Below are 12735 nucleotides of genomic sequence, written 5' to 3'. Positions count from 1 at the left end.
ATCAAACTGTATGCAACTGTAACAAACTTTTAAGATATTTACTCACCTTGTAATCCTGTGGAGGAGAAAAATGGTCCTTTTACTTTCAACAGTTATATCCCGACTAAGTTTCACAAGTCTCTCATATTTGTCATGTCTTGCATCAAGTTCCTGCTGAAATGCTAACACATTATTACAACCATAAGCATGCATATTCTATGCTTCAAGCCTATCAAACAACACTGTTACGCACAATAAAGCAACTCTTACTTACTCTATAAAAATGAAGAGCATATCATCTCATTTATTTTTAAAGTACCTGGAAATCAAAGACTGCTAGTAACCAAAATATTCTCTTTAAACACAGGTATGCTTTAACTGGGTTTTACCACTCACAGCCTCACAGTAAGATGTATATATTGTTAAAAACAAACAAACAAACAAAAAAACCTCATCTAGTAAACATGAGATCGTTATCATAGAATTATCACAGGAGACTTACAAAAATTACTTCCAACTATGTAAGTTACATAACTTTTTTAAAATCACCCGACCACATGCAATATTATCTCTCCCCAAAAAAACCTGGATTTCTTTTTAATTAAAAGTTTATAACTTTTAAGGACATTTTCTGAATTTCTAAGCCCCAGTGACTGAAATACCCATAAACCACTTAACTCTTAATTAGTCACCACTTTCTTTCAAAAGCATCGCCATGCCAAAGACCTAGCAAACTGCCTGTCCTATAGGGAGTACAGAGATGTATTTTGCATGAGTTAAAAAAATCCAGAACTTGAATAAACTATTAACCAAATTAACAGGTTGACAAGGATCAAATACATCTGCTCTTTTATTACTGAGATAATTAAGCTGGGATTTTGCCTAATACTTAAAGGCTATCAAAAGCTTTCATTAAGTATTAATGACCATTGTGAATTAGATACTATAAATACAAAGTTAAATAAGACAATTCCTATCCTCAAGGAGCATAGTCCAGTGAAAGACAAAGATGTAAACAAATAAATAAAACACATAATAAATATATGTAAAGGTTCAGGAAAGCAGGAACCACATTTTTCTTGTTTACTACTAACACATTCTAGAGTAGATGCTCAATAAATTTCGTAACTAAATGGATGAATGGATAATGAATAAATGCAACGTCTGCCAATAAACTTGCTTGAGAGAAAAATCAAAACAGCTTCCAAGGAAGTTGAGCTAGGTCATGAAGAAAACCATAGTTCACCAGACAATGGGGGCAGCAATTTAGAAGCAATTTCGAGCTTAAAGAACTATGTGTGAAAAGGCAAACAGAAACATACAAAAGCAACATATGCTTGGAAACAGCTGCTCTGTATGAGGTGTGTCAGAGTATAAGGGTAGGGAATACTTGGCCCACTGCATTTTCTCCACTGCGTATACAATTTTATCAATACTCTCAATTACAAGTTGTCTTATACCTCTGAAGATCACTGTAGGTGCCGTGGTTTTAAAACGTGCCCAGAAATTATTTAAGACTCCCTTCAAAAGGTGGAACCTAATTCCCTTCCCTTTAAACATGAAGCAGTTTTTAAATTGCCTCATTTCTAACAGAATGTAGCAAAAGTGACCATGTATTATGATCAGGACATAAGGAGATTGTGGTTTCCTCCTTGCTGACCGGGGAAGCTAGATGCCATGACATTAGGACACTCAAGTAGCACGATGGGGGGGCTCCATGTGAGGACTGAGAGCTGGTTGTTGGCAGACGGCCTAACTTGTCAATTGCTGTGGATGCTCCAGCCCCAATCCAGCCTTCAGATAAGTGGGAGTTAGAATCAACAGCTCAGGCATTCTCAGGTTCCTGAACCACAGAAACCATAAGGTACAGGAAGGTGGATCCAGGATGACAGGAAGGAGAATTTTGTTTTATGTTTTGTTTTGAAATAAGGAGCAACTTGACCAAGTTAAAAGGAGGACTGTCAGTAACACATATACACACACATACACATTATACATGTATAGTGTATATGTAACATGTATATGATTTACTAATAGATGAGTTCCCACTCTGTGCAAAGTGTTACAGTCAAAACAAAAATTGTAATCCCGGTCTTCAAAAGTCTAGTTGAGGAAACAAAACCAATACATGCCTAAAAGTTAACTAATTAAATATATGTGCGTGTATATATACCTGACATACACACCTGATACATATTTGTATACCGGGTACACAGTAATTTTTAGTTATGTGGCATTTCTGATGTTAACTAATGTTTACCTGTAGAACTGTAATAAAAAAAAGTCAACACTTGAGTGATCTCGACTTTAATGGCAGACCCAGCACCAGAGCAAAACCTCCAAGAAAAGTAAAAAAGAGTCACACAGGCACATCTCACATTCTGACGGACTTTTTTTGTGTGCACATGTCTAAATTATCCTTGCTACAACCTCTTTCGTTCTCTTCCCTTCGCCAACTTCCATTACAGAGAACTTACATTTGAAGGCCAACATCACAGGTGAAGATGAATTAACATCCTTCCCTTCTCTTCTCTGGTTATGTGGGAAATTGTCATGCTTCCTTTTCCTGAACCCTCCTGATCCTTACGTAGAGAAGGAGAAAAAAGTTGGATAGGACACTTCCACCATCAGGAGTTGACAAAACCTAAGGTCTGCTAACCCCTTCCTTTCTCTCAAACCAGCGCCCACGGGGCCCTCGCCTTAGAGGCTCTCTCAGCGGACTGACAGAACAACAGCCCTGCCTTTTTTTTCCCCAAACCTTAAGCTCACCTCACCCGGGGCTCCACCAATGGCTTCCCTGATCTGGCACAAGGTGGAGCAATTACCGAACTAAGATTAAAAAAACACAGCTCGAGGATTTTAAAAAAAAAAAAAAAAGGCGAGGTGTAAAGACGACCAGTGTGGCCGGGAAATCACTGGGGCCGCCGCCCCGGAGCCTGTATGGGGAGAGGGCATCCCTCAAGGCTGAAGAGAAGTGTAAAATCCAACAAAATGGATGGAGATCCGCCCCCTCTTAATAAATAACGCCCAGGGCCGCTGAGGACGCCACCTTCTTTGCTGCTCATGTCGTCACGGCCTACTGCGAGATGAACGGAGACTGAGGGCCTTGGAGCCAGCGGAATGCGTAAGGTGCCGGCCGGAGAGCCTGCCGAGGACCCCTTTGCAGCCGGCCGACGTCGACGCACTGGCCGGAAGCGCGCGCCCGCAACCACTCACGCCTCTTCCTCCGCCTTCGCACACTTCCGGCCTGCACCCCGGCCCCACCGCCACTGACTCCGCCCCGCGCGCGGCCCGGGGACCTCGCGCCCGCGCCGTCGTCGTGCCTGCCCTCTGCTGCGCCTGAAGACAGAGCGACTCTACACGCTTCATTGCACGCTCTGTTGATAAAACAGATGATGGAGGAGAGGCCTGTGTGAAGGTAGAAAAGCGGCGGAAGATGTACGTAATTTTCACCCCCCACCCCAAGGCAGCCTTGGAACACCCCCACGTTCCCTCCGCGTGGACCCAGCCTTCCGCGCGGGGAGTAATGGGGGTTGTAGTTCGCCTGCGGGAGCCGGCCCTCCGGCTCTCCCGACCAGGCTGTGAGGAAGAAGCGAACCCTCGATCGCCTATGGGAAGGTTTTCTCCTTCGAGGCCGAACCCTACGGAGGTGGGAGTTTAAACTTTCCATCCCTGCCGGTGACGCTAGCAGGTAAAGAGATGGGGATATGCAAATCAGTGAGCGGATGGCGTTAGCGGCGTCCTGACGGAGGTAAAGCCCGCCCTCTATGCTCCTCCCCTTGCCCCCTCCCCTCCCTTCTGCGCCTCCCCCGTCCGCGGGGTCTCGCTTTACTCGGTTTCATGGGTGTGTGAACTTGCGGGTAATTAATCTCTGTCCTGTTTATCTGTGCAATAGGGATAGAATAGTCCCTGCGTCGTAGGCTTATTTGAGAACCAAATGGAGTTAATACGAAGGCTTCCTGAAGATTGTCCTTTCGCATAGTAAATGCTCAGTTAAATATGAGCCTTCATACCCATTTCCAACGTCGTGCTCCAAAAAAGAAGAGAGGGAGGTTGGTAATAACAGGTGTGCACCACCAAGTTGTGAGCTTTTTAGTTGGGGCAGGTACTGCCGTATCTTACTAGACTTTCTGCATTTTATAAGCCCCCACCCGGAACCCCCGGAACCCATAGCGCTTGTAAGCCAGTGTGTTTGTTGAAGAATGCGCGTCCCGTCATCAGGGTGGGTAACGAAGTAGCAATCCAGCATCTTCTAGATATAAACTCAGGGTAAGACTTGGTAAATTGGGTGGCTTAGGCCTAGTGTCCCCACACACAAGTATATTTTATTACGCTGTCTCTTAATAATCACCATATTGTGGGCACGTATTGTACACACAGTCCTTGTTAATTTAGGAATAAAGGAATAGTAAATGAAACAATTTGGCTAGAATATGGTGGTATTTTCAAACCCAAGACAAGAGTGTGTAGTAGGAAGGTTTTCTGCTCTGGCTTATCTCTAGACTCTCTCCCAACTCTGAAGCGAGAAGGTAGCCACCACGCATCCATTTCTTTGCAGCTCTTCAAATATATGAATTGATTAAACAATTTCCTTGCGGGTAAAATAGGCTACTCAGGACTCTTGCTTTGTAGATTTGGGGAGAATAATTCCGAGTTTGTGGGAGGTCTGAGCCTGCTGACATCCACCAGTATCCCTCCCCCTTTTCTGATTAGAGAGAACTTGACCACGGGGCTGGGGGGGGGGTGGGGGGGTCATCTGATATAAATACAATCATTTTCATGTGACTCCCTCTACGTCCAAGGAAGCCAGTAACTTATGAACATTTTTAGGGTCAATATTTATTATACCGCAGTCTGAGAAAAGGGTATTTTTTTCCTAATTCTACTGGAATAGCAGCTCTGAAGACCTCAACTGTCCAAAACCTCGATCAGCCATATTTCGTTCTCCAGCCACCACTACCGTTCAAGTGTTTAACTACAGCTGTGTTACTTGAACTGCTTTTCACTGCTTCCCATACCTGTTTGGATTAGAAAACAAAGTTTCATAACCTGTAACGACTTCTCAAAGTAACCAAAGGAGGTGAATCCCAGGGACACTTTCCCAGCACTTATTTGCATATGCGGTTTTGCCAGGTGTCCCATCTGAAGCTGCTCCTTTGTCAGGAAATACCTTTCAACCTCTGGCAACCTGCAGAAGGCATCTCCACCTTGTCTCCTTGTTTTGTTGCTTCAGATGCATACACATAGTTTTGGTATTTGGCAAAACATATTTTTGTTTGTTTTTAAAGGAAAACTACCACCCCAAGTTGGGAAGCAGAAGGTAAACATTTTCGGTAAGACCTTACTTTTTGGAAAGGTTTTCCTTCCTCCTCCTCCTCCTCTTGTTGCATTTTAATTGCCCACATTTGACTCTGAATAAAACTGTAAGCTTTCCAGCGCACCTGTTTTTATAAATCCTCACATTTGTCACCTTTATAGGAAAAAAAAATCTGATATCAAAATTGGATAGAGGTTTTTAAAAAGCATATAATCAACTAAGAGAAGAAATACAGGTTCCCAAGATATTTTCTATTTTAGCTTTTACCTTATTCCGTAGCAGTTAAATAAATTCTGGGGGGGGGGGGGTAATGGGAAATTGCCAGAATCTCGAGTGACCATTTTTAAAATAACCATAATATTTAAAAGCTATCTATAGGGTCTGACGTGGTATTGTAAAGTGTACACATACCAATTCACAGATTTATTTTTCAAGCAATTCTAAGACGTAGTAGGAGAAAATTATTTTCCTTCCAGTTCTTTACTGGAGGGGAAGCTGGTATTTGGGGAATAAAAAGGGATGGGCAAAATCACAATGAGAGACCACTTCACAATCAGGAGGATGGCTATAATAAAAAAAAATTTTTTTAATAAATAACAAGTGTTCGTGGAAATATGAAGAAATTGGAACTCTCATTGCTGGTAGGAATGTAAAACGGTGAAGCCACTGTAAGAAAACAGTTGGCAGTCTCAAAAAGTTAAACATGGACTTATCATATGACCCAGTAATTCCACTGCTAAGTGTATACCTTGTACATGAAGGTTCACAGCAGCACTATTCACAATAATGAAAAGGTGGAAACCAGCAAATGTCCAGCAACAGATGAATAGGTAAACAAAATGTGAAACATCTCTTTAACAGAAAACCGTTTAGCAATAGAAAGGAATGAGATACTATCCATGCTACAAGATGAATGAAACTTGAAAACATACTAAGTGAAATAAGTCCATCACAAAAGATCACCTATTATATGATTCCATTTATTTGAAATGTTTAGAATACACAGATCTATAAAAAGTAGATTTACAGTTCCTCGGGTTGAGAGGCATGAGATGGAGGGGGGGAAACAGAAGGATAGCTAAAGTAGATGGGGTTTCTTCATTAGGTGATAAATTGTTCTAAAATTGTGATGATGGTTGCACATATCTGTGAATATATTTAAAACTATTGAATTTGTCACTTTAGATGAATGAATTATAAATAAGTGAATTGTATCTCAAAGTTGTTAAAAATTTTTTTTGAAAGAGTGATGGAAACATTTAAAATCCCATAGGTATATACATGTAGATATATAGACATACTTAAGTGTTATTAAGGAAGAGCATTAAACAATGTGGCTTAAATTTATTTTTAATAATCTATAATTAAAAAGATGTGAAGTGCTTTAACCTTACAGATCTAATAATCTTCACAAATATTTCCATGCCTAATTTATGCCTGGCAATATAATTTGTGCCATAGAGGATACAACCATTTTCTTAACGATTCAACAAATATTTTTTGAGCACCTACCATGTCACAGGTATGGTTCTAAGGATTGTAGATCCCTGTTCACAAGAGACAGACAAGGACAAAATAAGTATGTAGCATTAGAAATTGATCACTGGTATAGAGAAAAATAAAGTGAAGGAAAGAAAAAGATGAAGGATAGAGTTGCCAGGGGTGAGGGTGAGTTGCAATTGAAATAGGCTAATTGGAAAATACCTCATTGAGAAGGGGACATGTGGGCATAGATCTAATGGAAGTGAACAAGTGGGCCATGCAAATAGCTGGGGTATTTTCTCTTCCCTGTGTGCTAGTAATTCTCCCCTTTCTCTCCTATATTATTCTTTTTTTCTTCTGCTCTCTACTGCATCATTCCCATCACCATACAAACTTGCTGTCATAACATCATCTTAAGAGTCTCCTGACCACTTCTACCTCAACTTACCCACCATTTCTCTCTCCTCTTTGCAATAAAACCTTTATACTACCTCTATTCCCATTCCTCCTGGTTCATCTCTAATCAGGCTATCACTGCTCAGAAATTCCTGCTGCCAGTATCAGTAATGACTTCCACAATGCCAAATCTGGTGATCAATACTTACTCCTCATCTCACTTGACCTATAAGCAGCATTTAACACAGTTCTTCTCAGTGCCACTTCCAGACACCACATTCTCTTGGCCCTCCTTCTCCCTCGCTAGCCAATTCTCAATCCTTTGTGTTCATCCTCATCTCCCCAAACTCAAAAATCAATTTCTCAAAAGACGTCTTCTCTATTATACTTAGTCTCATGTTGACCTCATTCTGATTTTTTTAAAAGATTTTATTTATTTGAGAGAAAGAATGAGCTGGGAGAGTGGCAGAGGAAGAGGGAGAAGCAGACTCCCCACTGAGCAGAGAGCCCTGATGTGGCGCTCTATCCCAAGACTGGGATCATGACCCCAGCCGAAGGCAGATGCTTAACTAACTGAGCCACCCTGTTGCCCCTCATTCTGATGGTTTTAAATGCCATCAATAATCTAATAAAACCCCGCTTTATGTCTCCGGTCTAGAAAATTCATATCCAGTCAAAACCCATATCCCATTACCTTATTCACATATCTCTTGAGTGTCTAATATTTATCTCAAAATTAACATGTCCAAAATTGAACATCCCAGTCCCCCCCAGACAGCATTATTATCTTCCTTATCTTCGGTATTATTCCCTATTTAAGTTAATGTAAATCTCTTTTTCCAGTTGATGAGACTGAAAAACTAGAGTCATCCTTGACTCCTCTTTCTTTCACATTCTACCTCCTGTTTGCTATGGACTGAATTGCATCCCCCAAAATGGCTTTGTGAGAGCCCTAACCCTCAATATGACTATCTTTGGAGATAGGGCTTTTAGGAGGTAATTAAGGTTAAGTAAGTTCATGGGATGGGGTCCTAATCTGAAAGGACTGGCAACCTTACAAAAAAATGGGAGGGAGTGGTCTCTTTCTCCATGTGCATACACCAAGGAAAGACCATATGAGGACACAGCAAGAAGGTGGCCATCTGCAAGCCAGGAAGAGAAGTCTCACCACCACCTGACCATCTTGGACCTCCAGCCTCCAGAGTGTGAGAAAATAAATTTCTGTTATTTAAGCAACCCAGTTTATGGTATTTTTTAATGGCAGCCCAAGCAGATTAAGCCACTATTCATTACTATATCCTATTGGCTCTACCTTCCACATATATTCATATTACAATCAATCTCCCCAAATTCTGTTTTCCCATTACCCACATTACCATCATCTCTCACCTGAAATACTGCAGTACTCTCCTAACTGAATATAGATGTCAGTCTTCCTCATCAACAGGTGGAGTCAGTTTTCTTTCCCCTTAAAACTGAGTTGGCCTTTTGACTTGTTTTGACTAATAGAATATGGAGGAAGTGGTACTGCATCAATTCCAAGCCTAGACCTTAAAAGACCCAACAGCTTCTGTTTTAGCTCTCTTGGATCCGTAAGCCACCATGTAAGATGTCTGACTATTCTATTGGGGAGAGAGGCCTGATCAGACCCCATTCCTTACAACCAACCCAGCTGAGGGGTCAGCCATGTGAGTGAAGCTATCTTGGACATTCCAGTCCCAGCTGAACTCCCTTCTGAACGCAACAGGAAGATGATGCCAGCAATCACCACCATGGAGCAAAAGAACCATCCATCCAACCTACAAAATCATGAAAACCAATCAGTCATTTTAAAGCCCTTAAGTTTTAGGGTAGTTTGTTATGCTGCATAACATACTGGTGTCCTGTTTTCAATTTTGCCCAACTTTCAGTAAGTTTTCCACACAGCAGTCAATGATTCCATTAAAATATAGATGATGTTACTCCTCTGCTTAAAACTGCAAGGATACTCCTCTCCCTCAGAGAAAAAGTCAAAGTTTTTACAAGAGCCTACATAGTTGGCCCTAACCACCACCTCATTACGTTGTTCTCATCTACTATTTGCTACCTCTGCTCCTTCCTCTTTGACCTTTTGTTCTCAAACAGGCTAGACATGGTCCTGCATCAAAGCCTTAGCACCTACTGTTCTCTTAGCATGGATGGCTCTTTCCAAAGATTTCTTCAAGACTTGTTCTTCCTTCATATCCTCACTGAAAATGGCACCTTTTCATTGAGGCCTTCTGTGGTAACCCAAATAATGGCCTTCCAAAGACATCCACATCCTAGAAAGGGGAAACCTCTTGTACTGTTGGTAGGAATGCAAACTGGTGCAACCACTCTGGAGAACAATATAGAGGTTCCTCAAAAAGTTAAAAGTAGAACTACCCTATGACCCAGCAATTGCACTACTAGGTATTTACCCAAAGGATAGAAAAATACAGATCCAAAAGGGTACATGCGCCCCAATGTTGATAGCAGCATTATCAACAATAGCCAAACTATGGAAGGAGCCCAAATGTCCATCAACTGATGAATGGAAAAAAAAGATGTGAGAGATATATAGAGATATATAGATACATATATACATATACATACATACAACAGAATATTACTCCACCAAAATGAATGAAATCTTGCCATTTGCAAAGACATGGAGCTAGAATGTATTATGCTAAGTGGAATCAGTCAGGGAAAGACAAATACCATATGATCTCACTCATATGTGGAAGTTAAGAAAGAAAACAGAAGAACATATGGGAAAGGAGAGAAAAAGGAGAGGGGGAAACAAAGCCTAAGAAACTCTTAGAAGGGAGGGTTGGTGGAGGGAGGGAGGTGGGGGATGGGCTAGATGGAGGATGGATATTAGGGGGGCCGAGCACTGGGTGTTGTATGCAAGTGATGAATCACTGAATTCTACTCCAGAAATCAGTATTGAACTGTATGTTCACTAAAATTTAAATTAAAAAAAAAATCAAAGATGCCCACATCCTGATCACCAGGACTTAGAAATATGTGGCCTTAATGGCAAAAGTGACTTTGTAAATGTAATTAAATGAAGGATCTTGAGATAGGGAAATTATCCTGGATTATCCAAGTGGGCCCAGTGTAATCACAAACATACTTATAAGTGAATGGTGGGAGCAGGAGAGTCAGAAAAGGAGATAATGACGATAGAAGAAGTAACAATGATGACATTGTTGGCTGGAGGCCATGATGCAATGAATGCAGAAGTCTCAAGAAGCTGGAAAACAGCAAGGAAGCCGATTCTTCCCTAGAGCTTCAAGGAGGAATGCAGCACCGCAAACACTAGATTTTAACGAATAAAATGTTTCTGACGTTTGACCTCTAGAAATGTAATAAATCTGTGTTGCATTAAGCCACGAGTTTATGATCATTTGTTATAGCAGCAATAGAATCTATCTAGAAACATAAATTCTTAGCAATTCTCTCTGAAATGGCAACCATGTCCTTCCTGGCACTTCCTATATCCCTTCAATATCCCTATATCCTTCCTCTATCCCTTTTATATACATTTACATCTATCTCTCTCTCTCTCTCTCTCTCTCTCATATCATTTTTAACAATTTTTTTAACTGAGATATAATTCACACACTATAAAATTCATCATTTAAAAGTGTGTAACTCAGGGCACCTGGGTGACTCAGTCGGTTGAGCGTCTGTCTTCAGCTCAGGTCGTGATCCCAGGATCCTGGGATCGAGTCCCGCATCGGGCTCCCTGCTCCGCACGGAGCCTACTTCTCCCTCTGCCTCTGCCTCTCTCTGTCTCTCATGAATGAATAAATAAAATCTTAAAAAAAAAGACTTCTTAAAAAAATAATAAAAGTGTGTCACTTGGTGATTTTTCGTGTATTCACAAGATGGTACACCATCATCACTACCTAATTCCACAATATTTTCATCACCCCAAAAAGAAACCCATGCCCATTAGCAGTCACTTCCCATCCTCCCTCCTCAGATCCTGGCAACCACTAATCTATTTTATGCCTCTATGGATTTGCCTATTCTAGATATTTCATACAAATGGAATCATGCAGTGTGTGGTCTTTTGTGTCTAGTTTCTTTCACATAGCATAATGTTTTCACAGTTCATCTACCTCAGAGCACCTGTCAGTACTTCATTCCTTTACATGGCTGAATAATATTCCATTATAAAGGTACACTATGTTTTGTAGATTTACTCATCAGTTGATGGACATTTGGGTTTCTGCTTTGGGCTATTATGAATAATTAACCTTTGCCCACAAGTCTCTGTGTGAATATATGCTTTCAGCTTTCTTGGGTGTATATATCTAGGAGCAGAATGGCTAGGTCATATGGTTCCTCTCCATTTTTATTTTTATTTTATTTTTTTATTTTTTTCTTTAAATTTTTTATTGTTATGTTAATCACCATACATTACATCATTAGTTTTTGATGTAGTCTTCCATGATTCATTGTTTGTGCATAACACCCAGTGCTCTATGCAGAACATGCCCTCTTTAATACCCGTCACTGGGCTAACCACATGAAAAAGTGCTCAACATCGCTCGGCATCAGGGAAATCCAAATCAAAACCTCAATGAGATACCACCTCACACCAGTCAGAATGGCTAAAATTAACAAGTCAAGAAATGACAGATGTTGGCGAGGATGTGGAGAAAGGGGAACCCTCCTACACTGTTGGTTGGAATGCAAGCTGGTGCAACCACTCTGGAAAATAGTATGGAGATTCCTCAAAAAGTTGAAAACAGAGATACCATAAGATCCAGCAATTGCACTACTGGGTATTTACCACAAAGATACAAATGTAGGGATCTGAAGGGGTACGTGCACCCCGATGTTTATAGCAGCAATGTCCACAATAGCCAAACTGTGGAAAGAGCCAAGATGTCCATCGACGGATGAACAGATAAAGAAGATGTGGTATATATACACAATGGAATATTATGCAGCCATCAAAAGGAATGAGATCTTGCCATTTGCAACGACGTGGATGGAACTGGAGGGTGTTATGCTCAGCGAAATAAGTCAATCAGAGAAAGACATGTATCGTATGACCTCATTGATATGAGGAATTCTTAATCTCAGGAAACAAACTGAGGGTTGTGGAGTGGGGGGGGCGGGTGGGAGGGATGGGGTGGCTGGGTGATAGACATTGGGTAGGGTATGTGCTATGGTGAGCGCTGTGAATTGTGCAAGACTGTTGAATCACAGATCTGTACCTTTGAGACAAATAATGCAATATATGTTAAGAAAAAAAAAAAGAAGATAGCAGGAGGGGAAGAATGAAGGGGGGTAAATCGGAGGGGGAGACGAGCCATGAGAGATGATGGACTCTGAGAAACAAACTGAGGGTTCTAGAGGGGAGGGGTGTGGGGGGATGGGTTAGCCTCTCCATTTTTAATTGACTTATTAAGTTCTATGAAAAACTTTTTTCATCTATTAAAGAGCACTGAATATATATATTAATTGGGGAAGAATTTATGGCAGTGAGTTTTCTATTCATTCTATAAACTACGGATATACTGTATCTCTTGATTTAT

The 12735-nt window shown here is 41.0% G+C and overlaps 1 protein-coding gene across 1 annotated transcript in view; it reads right to left on the bottom strand.

The window, feature by feature from the left end:
* TSNAX (translin associated factor X) overlaps positions 1-3225 on the bottom strand; it is a 39238-nt gene extending 36013 nt beyond the window's left edge. The window contains exons 1-3 of the mRNA XM_028104625.2: positions 3029-3225; positions 2457-2561; positions 47-161 (exon numbers count right to left, since the gene is read on the bottom strand). Of these exons, the coding sequence (XP_027960426.1) occupies positions 47-161; positions 2457-2561; positions 3029-3044 (236 nt within the window). The 5' untranslated portion in view covers positions 3045-3225. The remainder of the gene's footprint in view (positions 1-46; positions 162-2456; positions 2562-3028) is intronic.
* Between the last annotated feature and the right edge of the window lie 9510 nt (positions 3226-12735).

The sequence above is a fragment of the Eumetopias jubatus genome, unplaced genomic scaffold, assembly GCF_037043125.1.
Source record: "Eumetopias jubatus isolate StellerSeaLion01/CBP00866 unplaced genomic scaffold, mEumJub1_p1.0 scaffold_17, whole genome shotgun sequence".
NCBI classification, from domain to species: domain Eukaryota; kingdom Metazoa; phylum Chordata; class Mammalia; order Carnivora; family Otariidae; genus Eumetopias; species Eumetopias jubatus.
Note: the sequence above shows the minus strand (reverse complement) of the source record. Positions and strands in the feature narration are given on the sequence as shown.